At 37.4% G+C, this 20,803-nt stretch overlaps 1 protein-coding gene across 2 annotated transcripts; it reads left to right on the forward strand.

Moving 5' to 3' along the window:
- Positions 1-845: 845 nt before the first annotated feature.
- On the forward strand, positions 846-15,862 carry LOC124640058 (C-1-tetrahydrofolate synthase, cytoplasmic). 2 transcript variants are annotated; one of them, XM_047177658.1, is made up of 15 exons: positions 846-992; positions 4,368-4,566; positions 5,833-5,969; positions 6,243-6,477; positions 6,890-7,001; positions 8,104-8,329; positions 8,837-9,010; positions 9,486-9,651; positions 9,878-10,181; positions 10,572-10,789; positions 11,163-11,373; positions 11,791-11,939; positions 12,768-12,871; positions 13,649-13,934; positions 15,535-15,862. In XM_047177658.1, exons 1-15 carry the CDS (start codon positions 955-957, stop codon positions 15,775-15,777), a joined length of 2,802 nt encoding a protein of 933 aa, XP_047033614.1. In that variant the 5' UTR covers positions 846-954; the 3' UTR covers positions 15,778-15,862. The 2 variants fall into 2 exon arrangements, with proteins under 2 accessions (XP_047033614.1, XP_047033615.1); XM_047177659.1 differs by lacking the exon at positions 846-992 and adding an exon at positions 3,676-3,803.
- Positions 15,863-20,803: the final 4,941 nt, after the last annotated feature.

Consider the following 20,803-nt stretch of genomic DNA (forward strand, 5'->3'; position numbering starts at 1 on the left):
AATTTTATTTTTCCTCAACATATCCCATACCCGAATCCACCGTAATGGCAGACGGCATGAGGCCTTCTTATGCCGTCATTCTCTATAGTCAAATAATGCTAGTACATATTTTATAACCATACACACATTTGTGTAGGTACTGGTATATAACTCATATCGACTGCAAGCAAGCAATACCTCCTATCTGACATTTTTGTTTCAAAAAACTTGTATCTACCAAAAAGGTTTAAGGTAGCTTAAGATTCAAAATAAAAACAAAAAACTTTATTAATCAATACTATGCGTAAATAAAGAAAACTTGGATTTTCAGTATCTCATTATACCTACCTCGGAATAAGGATTAAGGATTTTATTAAGTTTTATTGTTCCCCTTTAAAATCCACCCGGAGTCAGATAGGAGGTATTGCTTGCTTGCAGTCGATATGTATCTAAGTATCGCACTAAAAACAAGAAATCCACAAGAAAAATCTAACAGCCGTAACAGGCTTTATACACGGCCATTAAACGTTTTAAATAAAATACATTTTTTATTACCTGCTACTAGTACAATTAAAAGCTGAATATGTGTTTAATTATAATATAAAAGAAACAAAAAATAACTTGGAACACACGAATTTGAAACACTAAGATGTTATTGAACATACATAGTTATTTAGCTAAAAAATAACCATATTGATATAGATACCAAATCAGTTGAAAGCGGTACATTCAAGAATAAGATATGCTGACCTCTGTACTTGAACAAAATAAAATCCTGATGAATGAGGTTTTAACCAGACTCGGCGCCTCTGATTGGACCTGCTAGACAGGTTTGTGCCTACTTAAGTATGTCCACCATGCATGCTCAGTATAAAAGTGACTACCTTACCGGTCTATTGTGTTGTTAGGCGCGGTGTAAATAGTAATGACTTATTTATTTTAGATTTTATTTTTAGTAAAATAAAAAGTCAAATCATGTGGCATCCCGACACTGGAGTGGAACCTGTTTTGGAGTAAGTATTGTTTAATGATGTTTATTTACTTTTGTTTACAATTTATGACATAGAATTTGATTCGTATGTTGATGGTGCTAAGATAATGGTCTGATTAGCTAAGTAGTTATTTACTTTGGATGAATTTTGATTTAGTATCTAGAAATATAACCTATGTCTAGTGAACCTATGAATGTTAAATTAATATTGTCGGAATGTAGTGCAACTTTGTAAGCATTAGGTCATTTAGAATTCCTAAATGTACACAAATCGTGAATAGGAAGAAAAAATACTTAAATTTAAAAATACCTATATGACAGTAATATTACACAGATAGAATCCATCCTAAACAAACAAACGTACTCATAAAATATTCTCATGTCACCTGGCATGCCCATTTATCGCTACGCGGTGCGTGTACTATTTACTCATACTATTATTACTATGTCGATGTAGGTAGATATGTAAATGTTGAACATACATTGAAACAAATGGTAATTAGTTTTTGTTTAGTTGCCCACTTATAATAGTCTTTTTTATACTTACTGCTGTGAATGAAAGTTGAAGTTCATTTATTTGTTTATTGAATGTAGGCATAGTTTAATATATTTTTATATTGTCTGTAACTTGTTTTAAAATATACACAAGAAAGGCTAAATCATATCATACAATTTAATTCGGTATTTGTTTAATTGCGATATTTCGAAGAACGTGCCTGAGTAAATATTTTTTCGTAAATAGTGTTGACAACCATGTGGGACTGACATGTGATTCTGTAGACCGTATCTAAGAGTTTGGTTTCATTATTAAGGTTCATAAAAAATCCTCTAAATCATCAATCTTACATATCGTATTATAATTTTAACTCGTATACCTAGCTACCACCTTTTTTTTTTTTTAACGACGTCAAAAATCATCAAATGACCCCTTCCGCTGCGGGTTAGCAGCGGTGAGGGAGTGTCAGACTCTTACACTGACTAAAAACCGTCGTGTTCCGTCATAGGCCTTTTATGTGCCAAGGCCGCGGTATCTCTTTCGAACAACCCGCAGACCTAGCTACCACCTTAGCTAAGGTGAAGAGAACTGTACCTACGCTTGACTCAAACATCTAAACTATTAAAAAACAAACTGGGCTTCCCACTACTGATACTGTTATCTCGAGTTTAGCTAAAGCATAGGTACCTACCTACTGTTCAATATTAAGGTATCATATCATATCATATCATTTATTGCATTCCATAATGTACATTTGGTGGAAAATATAAAATAATAGAGGTAGTCACAATTATGGACCCTGATGGGCACAGCAAAATAGTTAGAAGAGAGGAAGGCGTTTAATGTAATATAGTAGTATCACAGATTATATAATAGTTAGTAGTATGAAGTATAATATTTAAGTATTTATTTATATTATAATATTACGCACGGTATACGTACGCACGTTTCCTTGGCCTCCCAAAGGGCTTTCCATCCTGTTTCCTATAATGTGCTTTAGTCAAGTTGAGGGACAGAGATGTGTTGGCTAAAGTTTTAAGATGTTTCCAAATGTATGTATGCGAATTAGATAAACTATGTATTGTGATCTAGGGTACTTCCTCCCGTAAACATATTGTAATTTAATGGGAGATAAGGGCCTTTAACTATCCTAGACTTTTTATGTGGATGGCCGCATCACCGTGCTCAGCATGACTGTCGGAAGTCGGATAATTGGAGCGAGCGTCAATAAATCAGTTTCATAGAATTTAGAAGTATAACGAACATCTAGTTTATAAAAGAAGAATAGAATATACATAAACTAGCCGTTTTCTTGCGGTTTCACCCGCGTCCCTTGGGGATGAGCCCATGTTAATAGATAACGTAGTTTTTGAGTTTATGCATTAAAAACAAACAAATTCCTCTTTAGAATATTAGTATAGATTATCATTAAGTTCGCCCTAATCGAAAACTGATTATAAGAACGCCTCTAACGCTCTCGTTAGAGAAACTAATAAGACAATTTGTTATTCTAGCAAAACAAGACGTTTGTAATATTTCTTATCTCTTAATCAAACGTAACTTGCCCCTTATTTTCATTAATACAAAAACAATATTTTGTTACAATAGTTGTAAACAATTTATCTTACGTTCTTCGACAGTTAGTTAAGTATTTTTTTAATAGATATTGTTAACTAATTTCCCTAATATCGGTATCATTGTGTATTTGAAGTTGTAGTTCGATAGGCGATTTTCGCCTGTTGGTCTAAATTAATTTTATATAATTATGTTTTTGTTCAAGCAGTGGCCTGTTAGACTAGTTGTTAGGCAATTTTCTCAAGCGACTCTAAGGTAGGAAATTATATTCCTAATAAGTGTTTAAAATTGCTAGTATTGCATGTCTTACCGGTAAGGCGGTAACTCCATAAATAAGTATTATTTGCACGCACATCAAGCTACGAAAGATTTTTGTATAATTCAATGTAATAATTTATTACGTAACGTATGACCATATCATATTTATGAGAACACGATTGATGGTATCTCAAATTCTTATTCTAATTAGAGACACCCATGGGTCATCTATGGGAAAGCTAATTGTCATGAATATAGTTCCTCTCGATAGCTTCTTATCACACAATTTTAAACCCACAGGATTGGCTTTCGTTTCGGCTTAAACTAGATGTGTTGTGGTATATTTTGCCCATGCATACGTAACAGCGTTTGCGGGGTTATCTCCCGGGGTCAGGTGCATGTTAAGATCTTCTTCAGCGTTTGGCAATCAGTCTGTTAGGGACCGAACTAGGATACGGTCTACAACATGGTCGCACAACCAATTTCGGGAACCGAAGTGGCTAGGTATTGTTTTGGATTTACTTAATTTGTTATATCAATAACTTGATCGATCATAGAAAAACAAATCGGTACAGGATTCCATTAACTCTTTCACTTTCATCAGCGGTTTTATAGTGCATGCTCCCATTAACTCTTAAATCAGTATTTTTATCAGCAAAGTACCTACCTGTTCATTATTTTACCTAGTACCATACTGATAAATGTTAACAACACTACTTAATAACCCCGATCGATCTCTGAACAGGGAGAATAAATAGATTCAAATAGTTTTAGAAAAAAATCTAACAATCTTTACCCAGTTTTTTTCATGGACCAGCCACAACAATGCCACAATAAGTAGATTAACAGAGTATTACCAAAAGACCAAGTTACCATCTACTAGTATATACAGACCCCCTGTTTAAACCGTGGCGCTTAAATTCATCTCTGGATATTACTATGTACTAACTATGTATCAAATCAGGACCATAACTATACGCAATTACGTACCTATAGCAAACCAGCTAAAAACAAAAGCATAAATAAATACCAATCACAATACTTTATTTAAATATCGAACATCACCAGATCCATCGAGAATGAGCTCCGGCAGCAAGTGGCCGAAGCTCGCACGAAGCTGGCCAGCTTCAAGCCACACCTGGCCATAGTGCAGGTTGGAGGACGAGAGGACTCCAATGTGTACATCAGGATGAAGCTGCGGGCTGCTGAGAATATCGGCATCTCTGCTGAGCACCTGAAGCTGCCGCGTGATATTACTGAGTCTGAGGTAAGAACGAAACATAGAAGAATAAAAATACCTAGGCCAAAATGCTATGATTATAATACACACTGCTTCGATTAATGTATCTAAAGATAGGTACCGTAGGTATATCGGTTCTTGGGTTTTGTATTTTAGAAAAAAAACGGTTACGATCTCATTATCGACTTTTGAGTCCTGTTTTCTGTGGCTTACCTATTATGTTATTAACTGTGTATAGGATAGGTAAAATTTCTTAAAATATCTGCCTTTCATCGACTAAGTTCAGCGCCTTTTTCAAAGAACATTGCAACGAATGTCTTATAGGGGATTTTATGTTGTTATCCAATATTAGTAAGGCGATTTGGGTGATTGGCGACAACGCTGGATTGACCACCTAAACAATAAATACGAGTTCTATAACTACTTATTTTCCGCCCGAAACTATAAAAATAAGATCTAAATCTTTGGCATGCTACAAATTTCATAATACACCATGGTATAATCGTTTCTTACTACCCATGTAACAATATCATTTCCATTGTCACACCTTGAACTATTGACATCGCGATAACTCTTATCGTTTGCTTAATTCAAAATAAACTGTTTACTGTTTTCTTAGACTGACGTAATAATATTAATCTTGTGTTACAAGTAGAAATTATACCTAAGTATATGTAGGTACTCTTTATATGTACCTAATGAACACTTTCATTTGATAACATGTACACAGATTATGAACTTTAATTGAAGAAAAGTTGTTTATGTAGATGATCCAATGAGAAGATTATATTGCCATTGAATGATAGATAAGTCTATAATGTTTATCTACTTACTTATAAACTTTCTGTTTTCACTTTATAGTATTAGATTACATTGGGTATTACATATCATAGGGTTATATTGCGGTTTATTGTCCCTCATGTGGTAACGTTTCTGAAGTAGAAACGTAATCCAGAATATTCTATCGATGACAATTATTATGCGCAGATAATAATATCATCGTTAATTGGCAACCAAGCAACCATAAAGATTTGTTGCATCATCTAACTAGCTGGTTTAGAATTAACTATTATCGTGTGGACTAGTCTTCTATCTGGCAAATTGGTACCTAGGTCACAGATTACTAAATAGTTCCTGCGTAACATAGGTTCCTACTGAATAGCTAGTAGACGCAACAATGACTTGAAACACCTTATTTCAAGTCCAAGTAATCATAACGTCGATAAGGACTTAAGTCAGAGTCAGTCAAATCAACCAAGTACAAGTTTCTTATCCACCTCTTTGTTGACACAGCTGCTGGCGAAGATCACAGAGCTGAACGAGTCTCCGTACGTGCACGGCATTATCGTGCAGATGCCCTTGGACTCGGAGCACCCCATCGACGGACACAGGATCACAGACTCCGTGGCCGCCGATAAGGATGTCGATGGGTAAATATACGTCATTGATTAAATAAGTATTTTATGGTAAATACTATGATAAGGACTTATAAAAAAGTTTGAGTTCTAGCCTTTTCTCATCTGTGTTGGATGTTGTTCAACTGGTACACAATATATCGTTATCGAAACATTTGCGCTAAAAATAGTGTAATTGAATTTCAATGAAAATAAAAATCCACATATAAACTTAATCATCAATTTTACATAAGTATTTTTTTATTGTAAAATATGTCTCATAACATCTATTCCTACTGTTTCCACCAGCTTAAACACCATAAACGAGGGTCGTGTAGCAGTAGGGGACCTCTCAGGTTTCGTACCCTGCACGCCAGCTGGCTGCGTGGAACTCATCAAACGAACTGGCGTGCCCATCGCCGGGAAGAATGTGGTCGTGCTGGGCCGCAGCCGCATTGTGGGCACACCAGTCTCCGAGCTGCTGAAGTGGGAACATGCCACGGTGACCGTCTGCCACTCCAAGACTAAGAACTTGAGTGAGATTGTAAGTTAGTTATTCATTTGTTTTGAGTGCTGGTAGGTACTACATATAGGTAGTCTTATATAATCTGCCTAGCCTTTCCCGCTTTTTTAGGGTCTGTTTCCAGTCGGATGTAGCTGAGTAGGTACCAGACTTCTACATGGAGAGACTGCCCATCTGACCTCCTCAATCCAGATACCCAGGCAACCCAATACCCCTTGGTATCTTCTCTCTTCCTTGATAGTTATTTATAATCTAGCTAGCATACGTTCTTTCTGGAACTATCGAGCTAATATTTGACATGCGAAGCAGAAATTGGCTAAGCAGCCTTTTTTTGCATACTTACGGAAGTTCCTAATTTTAATTCTGACATTATTTTGTTTTGTTAGGATAAATAACTGAGTATTGATGCTTATGTATTTGTGTTGCTCTACAGACAAAGACCGCCGATATCCTGGTGGTAGCCATCGGTAGAGCCGAGATGGTGCGTGGCTCTTGGATCAAGCCTGGTGCGGTTGTCATTGACTGCGGCATCAACCCCATTCCTGGTACGTTACAAACGAAATATGCCTTCTTTGTACCTAATAAATAGCTCAGAAGATACGGATCAACATTGTGTTACCAAACAGAAACGTCTGCTATGGAAGCAGAATTTTCTGGCATTTGCTGTGGAAGCTAGCTTATATATTAACATCATAAGTATAACTTGTATAACACCCAAGTAACACAGTAAGAAGTTACAAACAATTTGCCGGCTGTGTTGGACAGTCGAGGAAAGACTAGCCCCATGAATAAATACGTCATCATAGACACTGAACAATGGTTCACCACCACTACTTCAGCAGCCAGTCATAAAATATTGATGTTTGTAGTAAATGTGTAACGAGGTGACAATAGACGGAACAGTCGGCCGAAACATAACAATGTTCGGTCACCGGCCAGTGCTCCACCAGTCTGATAAGCTCGCAGTGTAAACATTTCCATTTAAACTATACCACTGAAATGGCCAATAACTCAAACGTTATTCATTACCGGAAAATTAGTTTTCTTTCATAGTTTACTTGTTGGAGTGGTTTCTGCAGAATTGTTTGGTCTATCAGGACGTTTATTTTTTTAAGGTATAGACCGGTTAATTATTTTAATTTCATTTCCGTCACATTTCACTTTTACGTGTAGTGCAGCGATAGGAGAAATTTTGGTGTGACGTGAAACTAATATTAGGTGGTGGTTTTAAATAGGACCTGTATCGAATAATTAAGAAGTGGTACTGATAACAGTCTGATTATTTTATCATAATTAACATCCAAGAATGGTTTACGTAGCAGTTGAGAATAAGACTTATAACTCCTGAAACGACTGAGCTGTTCAACTTTTGATTTTCATCCGTCTAGCTGGCATTTTGAATATTAGTGCAACTATAGAAGCCTTTGTTCTTAAAGGTGTCGTCATTCCTAAGTCTCTACGGAATTCAGTCGCTTTTATTACCATATATGAAGAATAAAAATACACCCCAGGTGGCGTATTTTCTCTAATTTGTCAAAACTTTTTAAACCAATTTAGTTCCATATTAGAAATGGCGGCGGAACTTCTCTAATTTGTCAAACCTTCTTAGACCAATTTAGTTCGATATTCGAAATTCTCGTTGATCAGACGCAACAAAGAAGAGCGGTCAGCGTCTAGTAGGCGACGTTGCCTATGCGGAGGCGGTGCAAGTGGCGTCGCACGTGACGCCGGTGCCGGGCGGCGTGGGCCCGATGACGGTGGCGATGTTGATGCGCAACACCGTGCAGGCCGCGCGCCGTCAGCTCGACCGCTTGCTGGCGCCCGCCTGGCCGCTTAGACCGCTCAGGATTACGCCGCTTTCGCCTCCGCCCAGGTAATTGTACATTTTCATTTGTGAATATGTTATTTAAGGTAAAAGTTAAGAAATTAAAAAGTGTAATAATAATTATTAAATTAAATCTTTTGAGAAGCACAGGTTTAATAGCCTTTCAAAAATAAGAAAAACTGGCACTCCAAAGTCTGATAGTATTTAAAAAGAACATGGGAGAACTTGGGGACTTTTCAAAGGAAAATTACGCTTGTAGTCGTTTGAAGCACATTTAAAGTATAGTTATTCAACCAGGGTATATTCCTCTCAGAAAAAAATTAAGAGCGTGTGCAAATTTTCATCGTAATCGAAGACCGGGAAGTGGGTCAAATTAAGATTCCATGATTTTCTTACATACATAGTTAGTTACAAGTGAAGCTAATACAAGCGTGTTGAAAAAATATATTAAATCGCCATAATGCTTATGGTGATCTTGATGAGGACAATATTAACCTGACCCGAACACAAACCTTTAAATAGCATATAACTCCAACTCACCATTTCACCTTCCAGTGACATCCTGATCGCCCGTTCGCAAAAGCCCAAGGACATAAGTGAGCTAGCTCACGAGATCGGACTGTTCTCCAATGAGGTGTCCCAGTACGGACGCACTAAGGCCAAGATCTCGCTGTCGGTGCTAGATAGGCTGCACAGCCAGAAGGGCGGCAAGTACATCGTGGTGGCTGGGTAAGTAATACAGGCTTATATATTCGCGTTTGTAGTAAAATATATCTATCATAATAAAATTTTAGGTTAGTTAGAGTGGCGTAAAAGGGGATTCTATAAGCAGAGTTTCTTTTGGTGACCTGTAACTTAAAATGCTGAGAGTTAAACCAACCTGCTCATTTACTATGTAATCCTTCTCGGTGTCACTCGCGCATGTCAAAATTGAACATCAATTGCATTGTTTCACATGAAACAGCCGCAATTTTTGTACCTAATGGAGTTCGTAGCTTCCAAGTACTGATTGATGAAGAAAACATATGAAAGGACAAAAGTGTTGGTCACCTCGCGGACGGCGCACCATGAACCGCAAATTCCCAGCAATTGAATAGTCTGAATTTATGCTCATTGGCTCATAACAATAGATTCGCTACCATTCAGCGGGTCTATGTAAACACCATTAACAACCTCTACCTACATCATAATTTTCTTTGCACAGTATCACCCCAACACCCTTGGGAGAAGGCAAGAGCACCACGCTTCTAGGTCTGGTGCAGGCACTATCAGCACACCGCGGCCGCAACTCCTTCGCCGTGATGCGCCAGCCCAGCCAGGGTCCCACCTTCGGAGTCAAGGGTGGCGCTGCTGGTGGTGGTTACTCCCAGGTTTGTAGGAATTTATGTGAAAGTTTTTGTGACTTATGGCATTTTTCAAAGGTAAAACGCTATTTTTGATAATTAATTTATGCGTAATCTGTAGACAGTAGCGTAACAGATTTGACTATGAAAATAAAAATTACATTGCGCAATGGTTTTGAGATATTGCGCAACTTTTGCGCAAAATTTATATTAATTGCGCAAAGTTTTACACGCTTCCATTTTCCTTGGGCAGGTTATTCCCATGGAGGAGTTCAACCTTCACTTAACGGGTGACATCCACGCCGTCACCGCAGCTAACAACCTCCTTGCTGCTCAAATGGACGCCAGGATCTTCCACGAGCTGACTCAGAAGGACGGACCCCTGTACGACCGACTGGTCCCCAAGATCAAGGGAGTCAGGAAATTCTCCCCCATTCAGCTGAGGAGGCTGAAGCGATTGGGCATCACTAAAACAGACCCCGACACTTTGACGGAGGGAGAGAAGTCCAAATTCGCTAGGCTGAACATTGATACTAATAAGATTATGTGGAACAGGGGTAAGGTTCTTGAAATAAATATCAGAGGTATTCACACAAGAGATAACACTTTAGCACAACTTGGTTGTATAATAAATTATTGGAAAGATCCATTACAAGAGAAACGCAAACAAAAAAAAAAAAACAAAAAAAAAATACAAAAATTAAACAAGAATAAATTCGTACGTCATAAATTTATAACACCTAACTTTTTGCTACCCAGTACCTAACATTTTGCCCGAAACAATATGCGATGAAAACAAAGCCTGCACATACATCGACCACATAAGGGCTAAACTAATTCAAAATGTTTAACTTTTACTTTATTACCTTCAACCAATTGTCTTACAAATGTATGCGACTATTCGATGGCATAACCAAACTTCTAAATTAAAATATTTTTTCTTCTAGTTGTGGACTTAAATGACAGGTATCTCCGTAAGATCACAGTTGGACAATCCCCTACTGAGAAAGGCTTCACCCGCGAGACCGCTTTCGACATCTCCGTGGCGTCAGAAATTATGGCTATCCTCGCTTTGGGCAAAGATGTCGACGATATCAAGGAAAAGTTAGCTAACATGGTGGTTGCTCTGGATAAGAGCGGCAACCCTGTTACTGCTGATGATTTGGTAAGTCCAAGATATCTATGAAAAGTTAAGTGATTTGAGGGCAAGTTCTACCTAGCCGTACGAGGTTACCACAATACCACTTGAAGTTATGTAATTTAAAACTTTTCTGTTAACATTTATTCGGACTAAGAAGACTCGTGTTGAAAAAAGAAGGAAAAAAGTTAAAAGCTAGAAAGTCTGATAACCTTTGTATCCCGGAATTTGATCCCGTTTGATTTTGATTGATTTTTATTCAGTGTCTGCAGATCATAAGCTTTAAAAATGCAACTTAATATTTTCTTGTGAAGAAAGAATTCTTGATTTCAAAAGACTGTCACCCAGTTCCCTATAGTTTGTTGGTGTTAATTTTTGCTCTAATTTCTTCTCCCACCAGGGTATGACGGGAGCACTTTTAGTCCTTCTCCGCGACGCGTTCGAACCGACCCTCATGCAGTCTCTGGAAGGCACCCCTGTCCTGGTGCACACGGGACCCTTCGCCAACATCGCTCACGGCTGCTCCTCCATCCTGGCTGATAAGATCGCCATGAAACTGGCCGGAGAGAATGGTTATGTGGCCACGGAGGCTGGATTCGGATCTGATATTGGTAAGACTTTTTTATTGGTACACATCGTAGGAAAGCAAGGAATATTATCGTTGATTTTGGCACTTTTAATAACATGGGCGAGTGACAGTTACATGAAAAAAGATACCCCTTATTTAAAACACGCTAAAGAACAGAAATGTAAGAAGTCATTTGAAGGGGCCTGGTACTTTCCATCCTTCCTTTTTTTCTCCCCGAGTGCGTATCATATTTGCAAAATTTACTTTGGGAACATACAACAGTCTGTTTTTTTTTATCGAAAGGCTCAGTGCTTCTTCATCATCGTTATGGTGGCGAATTCTTCGTGATTTATCTAGCTGATTGATAATATTTTACCATAGTAAGCCCGAAAAGTTTCATATAATTGTTACCTATACGTATTATTATTGTGTTTGAGCAACTAAGGACCATTATCCCCAGGTATGGAGAAGTTCTTCGACATCAAGTGTCGTGCGAGCGGCGACACTCCGCACTGCGCGGTGATCGTGTCCACCGTGCGGGCGCTGAAGATGCACGGCGGCGGCCCGCCCGTCTCCCCGGGGCAGCCGCTACATGACGTCTATGTGCAGGTGAGGATGAACTGGCAATAGGAATGTTTTGCTTCTTGAGTGAGCTGTAGGTTTACCACGTCAGAGGCCGCCAGGTGGAGTTGAGAAAACTCGGATACTACCCGACGTTCCATCTATCTGTTTATTTACTTACTAAAGATAGAATTTTGACAATAGTCCCATTCAAGTAATGTCGAAATCTGTGTACACTATTACTGAAGCTAAATTATATAATATTAATACTACTTAACTTACACAGTCGCCAATTACTTACGCTCTGTATGAAAGAAGTTTATCTCTTCACCAAATGTGCTCGTCAAGCGATACATTGCGTTTGCTTTTAGACTAGGAACTTCACTTCACGTAGTCACTGTGGACCTAATTTACTTTTGAAGTCAAAACTTTTTTCTCCTTTTTATGTATTTTGTTTTGTAAATACTTCCTTATGTACTACCCCAATGTAATCGCGACGTACATGCTCTTATGTGCTCCACCTACATAACTTCTCTCTAGGTGCTAATGACAATGCGTCACTAAAATACTTTGAAAAATCCAAATTCCTAAAAAGTTTTTTGTAAACATTATTTATGGATACCAGGTAAGGTAGTGATTATATAAAAAATAAAACACCAAAATGATGTTGACGTTGTACGAATCGGTTGTTTACTACCACAAACCTAAATTCCAATTTGAATGATCTATAAAACTTTACCTTGATTCTAATTTGAGATTAATACGAATTCTTACAGAACGGTTTTAAGTGTAAATTTTATGGGTTTAGACGGCGAGCACGTAACCATAAATTTATGGTATAAAATAGTATAAATAGTGAAATGGTTTATTTTGCAGGAAAATGTGGAGCTGCTGAGCAAAGGTCTGTGCAACTTGGGTAAACACATCAGCAATGGGAACAAGTTTGGAGTGCCAGTTGTGGTGGCTATCAACAAACACGGGTCAGTTGGCATTCATTTATTTAGTAGTACTTTTCGCATACAATTTATTTAGTACTAGCTGCGTTTCATGTGCGTCCTGAGGTAATTTCTTCCCGTACCCACACAAAATATAGCCTGTGTTTCTCGGGGATATTCTAGCTTTACAACAATGAAATATTTGTTGTTCGTAATGGTAATACCGTAACTATCGAAACAAACATGCAAAAACGATACTAGAGAATACCTCTTTATAAAATTAGTTTGGATGATTAACGCTTTGAGTATTCACTATCAATCTACCCACAGCTTATATTTACATTAGATAGCAATTTACTGCGTAAAATATTACAAAATGAAGCAACGCAGTCGTGTGGGAAGCAATAAAAATGTTTCGCTTGGGAAGTCCGCCAATAGACCGTGCAATTAGTCTATTGATAAGTTCTAGTAAATTGACAATTGTTATTGAGAACAGCGGGTTTTTCATTGATATAGTTCGCAACTCATTGAATAGTCTTGAGTTTTGTGACATACCTATAAATAATTACCATGTCAGAAATGATACTCTGATCGCATTATGCACTTTCGATCGCTATTTCATAAATAAAGTCTTAAAATTATTTTTAAGTTACATGTTCTGCCCTCTGAAAAACGCTCACAAAAGCGACTTCAACTACTGACAAAACAAATAGGTACACATTACATAGAAAAACACTACTATACTTAGTGTCAAAAATTACGACGATTAGTGTTACGACGCAAATACGAGAAATGTAGCTAACAAATTCATAACTCTTCCAGAAACGATACACCCGCCGAACTGAACTTGGTGAAAGAATTCGCGACCAAGAACGGCGCGTTCAGGGCTGTGGTATGCGAGCACTGGTCCAAGGGCGGTCTCGGAGCCCTGGAGCTGGCTGACGCTGTCATCGAGGCCTGCGATTCCAAGTCAAACTTCGACTACTTGTACCCGCTACAGCTGTCTATACAAGACAAAATCCAGATCATTGCCAAGGAGATGTATGGCGCTGGTAACGTCGAGTACACCGACGAAGTGCTTGAAAAGATTAAGGCGTTCACTGATAAGGTAATTATAGACACGCTTGCTTTATAAATAACAGGCTAAATTATTTGACATTAAATAGGGGTTTTTTGCTGATGTGGGTAAAATGGCCAAAATTTGTTGGTCGCCCTGTATGCCATCTTTTGTTTGATAAATATCATTCATCATTCTTGTTTAAAAACACTTAACCTGGTCAATGAGTGTACGGTAGACCGCACGTCAGTGGTAACTGTCATGCACCTTAACTCAATAGTAATAGGTACGATTTTCCTATAAAACTGTTACCACTGACCTGAAGTTGACTGTACCAGACTAGGCGTATGTTAGATATACTTAAGACTTATTCCCAGTAATTGTAGATAGAAAAACCCAGTGTTCCAATTGAGCATTTTTGAGTCACGTCATTTTCCTCTTCGGATCATATATCTAGATCTTGCTAACCTGGTTATCGCATTCATGAGAATCAATCACTCTGTGTTTCTTCGAAGCGGTTACATCATTTGCCAAGAGAGGCCTGATACTTTATATTGCTTTTAATTTCTTAAATTAGAACTTGTCTAACTAAATGCTGGTATTTTTAGAAGATATTTTTGGGAGTCAATTCTATTTCATAAAATAAACTGTGTGAACAAAACTTACTTAGCCTTAAGAGCTGAGGAGTTTGTTTACTTCCTGGTACCTACATAGTTAAAAAGTACACATCAAAGCAAATGATATCGGCTAGTTTTTATCCGGGTTTTGCGCTCCCAAGCTAGATCCCAATATACGCATGTAAAACCGCCGGCGCAAGATAGTATTCCCATATTTTAAATCATGTATGTAGCACATATTTACTCGTATCGTATTTATCGTATACATCTGTTTAAATTGTTTTAAATCAGTTCAGTAACGATAGCTAGTAATTGCAGGGGTACAGATGTGTTTTTTTTCGGGAAAACCCAATGAGATCGTTTTAGCTGTCTAAACAGATCTCTAGCAAGTTATTTTCAGCAACGTGGAAAAATTGCGGGATGGACGTCTGATCAAACAGGCAATGTTTGCTTACGTTACTCTAAATACTGCAACTACTCGAATTCCCGAAAATATTGTTTCCTCCTAAAATCTTGTAAAAATACTTTTTGTTTGGGGAAAATAACTTCAAGTTTATGCTTTTTAATTTGGGATTCAATAAGATTTCTCATCGTTTCACCATGGCTCCCTACATGTGTGTCTGCGGCTTAGTGCAGAAAGGTCTTAGAAAAAGTAAAATGTTTAAAATGAATTAGTTGAAAAAATATTGCGTTTGAATGAAGGGCATTTTCTTGATGAACATTATCTTTGGGTTTTAACTAAAAAAGAAGAGAAAAAAGTCCCCATGTCCATGTTAATATAACAGTACCTTAATCTCAGAAAAAGCACTAGCTACGTCGGTCGCTACTCATCACGTGCGTACATGTTATTAAAAAATATTAATAAACTAGCCATGTGGTCGATAGCTATTTTGGTTATCATTAGGTTTGGGAAACCCCCGGAGCAAAAATACGTGGCTATTGACGCAGCGTCGAAAAAAAAACACTGTTGAAAAAAATATTTAAAATCAACACCTGCAAGCTAATGTGGTAATAATGAAACTACTCTTTCACAGGGTTACGACAAGCTCCCGATCTGTATGGCCAAGACGTCGAACTCGCTAACAGGCGACCCGGCCATCAAGGGAGCCCCCACAGGCTTCACCCTCAAGGTCAACAATATCTTCGCGTCTGTGGGCGCCGGGTTCGTGGTACCCATGGTGGGCGAGATCTCCAAAATGCCCGGCCTGCCCACCCGGCCCTGTATCTATGACATCGACCTCAACACCAAGACCGGGGAGATCGAAGGACTCTTCTAATTCCTAAATGTACGCAATGAACCCTATCTGTAAAATGTTAAGATTTATTTTTGTTTAATCAATATTAATAAAAATGTGTTATATATTTTTTTCTTTGCTTTATTTGTTGGAAAATACATTCCATTCATAATGTCCATAATGTGTCGTTCTATGTAATAAATAACACCTATTGTTATAAATCAAATCACCCACAACGATCCAATTGTTATATTTTGCATAACAAGTTAGTCGGATTGCATTTAAATTGCATGAACCTTCGGAGTAAGACAAAGACCTCAAAAATTACTTTGAGATATACTATTACCACGGTTTCTAGCTGTGTGCCCTCGCCCACGGTACCAGCCATGTAATTCTGTAACAAACACATTATAGGTGCTAGCTTATAACGACGAGTTCACAGAATCGTAGACATCGCTTTTAAAAACAACGTTGACAAAAAGTGTCCATTTCGACCGCGCGGCCACCTCATAATTTTTGATGAAACTTTGCCAGGAATTAGTAGTAATTTGTTACTTTTCACTCCTCTTTTCCTGAATTTGTTACAAAAAAACCAAGACGCCATGACAAAGAACAGTTGGCCGCTAGAACCGCCACTTGCCGTAGTCATCGCCCGTGATTACTCAGAAACTATACAATGCAGATAGACGAATGATACATCAAAAGAAAGGTCTTTATTTGTTAAATTTGTTACAAAAATAAAAAAGGTCAAAACGTAGATAAACAAAAAGTTATGCAATGTTAAGTTTTCAGGTTATGAGTAGGTAAGTATATCACCGTAGGTACCAAATTAATAGAGGCTAATGTGTATAGAAAATTAGTCTTTAATTTGTTACAGCGAAAAAAGACAAAAAAATACTAGAAAGTAGGTTCAATAATATGTTAGAGTCGTTTTTAGTTGGCCGCGCGGACGGCAATATGCCTAAAATACAATTTCGTTTTTCTCGTTATTAAAAGTAGGTTTAAGCTTAATTAGAGTACTAATCGATGGGTAACGTAACCTAGTTTGAATAAATATAGCGAATTTAACTGCAGCATTCATATTTTAGGAGATATTTACAAAAACACAGTGGTATGAAACTGTATGAGAGTAGGGTGTCCATGCATTTTCACATATTCGAAATTTTCGTTATTCACGTCACATTTTTTTAGGGAGAGTGCATACTAGTAGAGTACCATGATTACATTAGTACAAAGGCATGTTGTTAATTTTGTATTCTGAACAAATATGCGGTTCGTTTTGCGGTCATATTGATATCCATTGTTCTTAATTCTTTAAAGTACCCATTTACTGATAAAAAAATAGTTTCATTGACTTTCCGCAGGTGTTTTATGATGGGAACGATTCCAGAAAAATGATCTCTTTTGTTTTCAATCTATTGTTAAAAATATTTGTCGCAAGCGGTTTAAAAAACGATATTTTTTTGTTGCAAATAAATTCCTGTGCTGAATTTTGAAGTGTATAGGTACTCGTACGTATTTAATTCCCGTGATTTTCATACTACTAAGTTACTGAGACAATTATCATTATAAATCCAGAAGTGTCTAAAAGTGCTTAGTTATCAGTTGTGCCCACTGTATGTTGGAACTCACCACCAAAAAGTGTATTGCAGAGGGATCCAAATCGACTGCGATAAGTTTATTTTTTTTTCAATTTTATGATGACTTGTATAAAGTAATAAACTGTGTCCTTATAATTATTACGTATATATAAAATGACATGAAATTCATGAAGTCTCTGCCACATTTTAATGTGATTTCATTTCACTTCAAAAGTGGTCATCTCTTAAAAATATTCTTAGCTTAATAACTTACATTAGCTTTTAATTTAGCTGCAAAATATAATTGCACACTTCTTTCATAGAAGTGTTGACCGTTAGTGACCAAATTTTTTTAAAAATAAGTCGCTGCATCTTTGTCTGTCAAATAACGACGACTTTTCTTCGTTATAAAATTATTAATTAAGAAAAGTTTTTGCCCTTAATATGTACCTACTTACATAGCAATAATTTGTAGTACCTCAGTATGTATATTTTGTTTGTGATGCAGGCAACGGATGTTTAACCTTTGTATTATATTATCAGTTGCTTTTATTGCAGCAAAAATGGGTAAAGCTGGACGAAAATCTATTGTTGAGAAATCAAAACAGAGAGAAGTTTTTATGAAATATGCCGACAAACTACTGGATGTTAAACTGAATGACCCTTTATTTTATAAAATTGCAAGTTATTTGGATAATCTTATGACACCAGCAGCTCTTTACATGTCACTGAAAAGAAATTTCAAGGAGTTTCTAAACACTGAATGCAAGCAGCGAACTGTGTGTCCGTCCTCGTCATCCTCATCATCATCCTCAAGCAATAGCCCGAGAACTGCATCCAAAATATCACATTCTCATGTCGAGTCCAATCAGCATCATAGTGAAAACGATACAAAAAACTTCAAGTTCGAATTAGATATCTATGACTGGAAAAAAATGCAACCATTAAATGTCTTGTATAAAAGAAATGACTTGAGAACATGCACTCCATTTAAAAAATATAAAATACTGCCTAAGTACAAATGGGTGGATATTTTAAGAGAAAAGATTTGGCTCATTACTAGATTACCTTGTACATGGAATTTCAAAAGTTACAAAGTGGAGTCTGAGCATCATATTTTCTATCTATTTGTGACTTTGATTTTTATAAAGTATGCACTCTCCCTAAAAAAATAAGACGTGAATAACGAAAATTTCGAATATGTGAAAATGCATGGACACCCTACTCTCATACCTTTTCATACCACTGTGTTTTTGTAAATATCTCCTAAAATATGAATGTTGCAGTTAAATTCGCTATATTTATTCAAACTAGGTTACGTTACCCATCGATTAGTACTCTAATTAAGCTTAAACCTACTTTTAATAACGAGAAAAACGAAATTGTATTTTAGGCATATTGCCGTCCGCGCGGCCAACTAAAAACGACTCTAACATATTATTGAACCTACTTTCTAGTATTTTTTTGTCTTTTTTCGCTGTAACAAATTAAAGACTAATTTTCTATACACATTAGCCTCTATTAATTTGGTACCTACGGTGATATACTTACCTACTCATAACCTGAAAACTTAACATTGCATAACTTTTTGTTTATCTACGTTTTGACCTTTTTTATTTTTGTAACAAATTTAACAAATAAAGACCTTTCTTTTGATGTATCATTCGTCTATCTGCATTGTATAGTTTCTGAGTAATCACGGGCGATGACTACGGCAAGTGGCGGTTCTAGCGGCCAACTGTTCTTTGTCATAGCGTCTTGGTTTTTTTTGTAACAAATTCAGGAAAAGAGGAGTGAAAAGTAACAAATTACTACTAATTCCTGGCAAAGTTTCATCAAAAATTATGAGGTGGCCGCGCGGTCGAAATGGACACGACAAAAACCGTCTTCGCTTTAATCTATCTCTAAAATATTTTTAAAGCTGAAGAGTTTGTCTGTTTGAATGTGCTAAAAAATTATTTCAGTGTAAAATAATTTCACGGGATGTGGGTGAAACCGCTGGCAGAAGCTAGTTCTAATAAAAACTATATGAGTTCGTTGTGATCTGTAATTTTTAACACCTTTGGTTCCTAAAATCACATTAAAGGTCATGGCACATTATAGCGGCACCGCAACAGCACGGCTGCAGCACGGCGTCGCGACGCCTCGAATTAAGAGGACGAATTGGAAATTTTGGCGCCAAGGATCTCAATTTTTCTCAGTAAATACAAAACGGACCAAAATACAACTTGGTTACCTGAAAGTTCATGATATAAACCTTATTTTGTTAGACTTCAAAACATGATTAGGTAACTTTTATAACAGAGAAAAATATATCAAACATACCTCTTTTAAAAAAGAGATTCACATATTATGGGCAAACGGGACCGATTTAATCCTCTAAACTTTTTTAGTAGTTGAGTATATACATACTCTTTAAAATTGTGGAAGGAATTTTTATCAAATTATCATTTCTAAATAATAAAATTACAAAACCATTTTGTCGCTTACGACTTTTAGTTATAAGCTAGCGCGCGTATTCTAATCCTCGCCCCGCTCAGACGCTCCGTCCCCTCTCGGCGCCTTAGATTCGCGTGCCGGTCATGGAATTATTGTTTACCAATTCGTCGCCTTAAGACTACGGCTAGCTGCCAGCGCGCTAACTACGCCGTCCGCGCGCCGTCCGGGCGCCGGCCGCGAGGTGTAAGCTTGCTGTCATCGCAAACTCAATATTATTTTAAGACAGTTATGATTGAACACGACGTAATGACGTTGTTTCGCTGCCGACTCGGAGTCGGCGCGTAATGAGCATGCCGTCGGCGCGCTGTACGCATGAGGTCCGCTCGCTTGCAGCACGCGGGCTGCGAGCCGAGTTTTGTGGTAGCGGCAAGCGCGCTGACTGCTCGCCGTTGGCATTTTCATATTGACATTACGAAATATATTATAATATACACGATTTAATGCCCTAAATTGAATGACAACTTAAATGCTGGTGTGGAGCCGTGCTGTTGCGGTGCCGCTATACTGTGCCATGACCCTAACACTTGTTGCAGATAACTATGTACAAACTAAAACTATCTTTAAAAACTCAATTACTATATGTGTAATTGACGTTGTAATATGAAAAGTAACCACATTGTCCTCTCCGTATTGTATGTCTTTCATAAATTATTTAGCAACACAGACAATTGTTTGCATTTTAAATGATTTCGTGATCATATCTTTTGTTGATTTACATTGCATGACGTTAGGTGCTGATATAACGCTGAAGTCATGGAAGTCATAGCAGTCATAGGAACAGTATAAAATCGATTTATTGTTGTATTTCCTCGATTCAATTTCTCAGTAATAGGGGGAAAAGAGGTGGGTAGGTAGAAAAGGCGAATGAATCTGACGAATGGTTCTGCACCCAATGTCTCTCCGGCCGTATTCGATTACCCCATAGTCCCATCTGGCTATAAATTCTTTTGTTGTATAATTTCCTGCGCAGCTGGCTAATCTCCGTACAG

This window comes from Helicoverpa zea, chromosome 20 (assembly GCF_022581195.2).
Source record: "Helicoverpa zea isolate HzStark_Cry1AcR chromosome 20, ilHelZeax1.1, whole genome shotgun sequence".
Classification (NCBI taxonomy): Eukaryota; Metazoa; Arthropoda; class Insecta; order Lepidoptera; family Noctuidae; genus Helicoverpa; species Helicoverpa zea.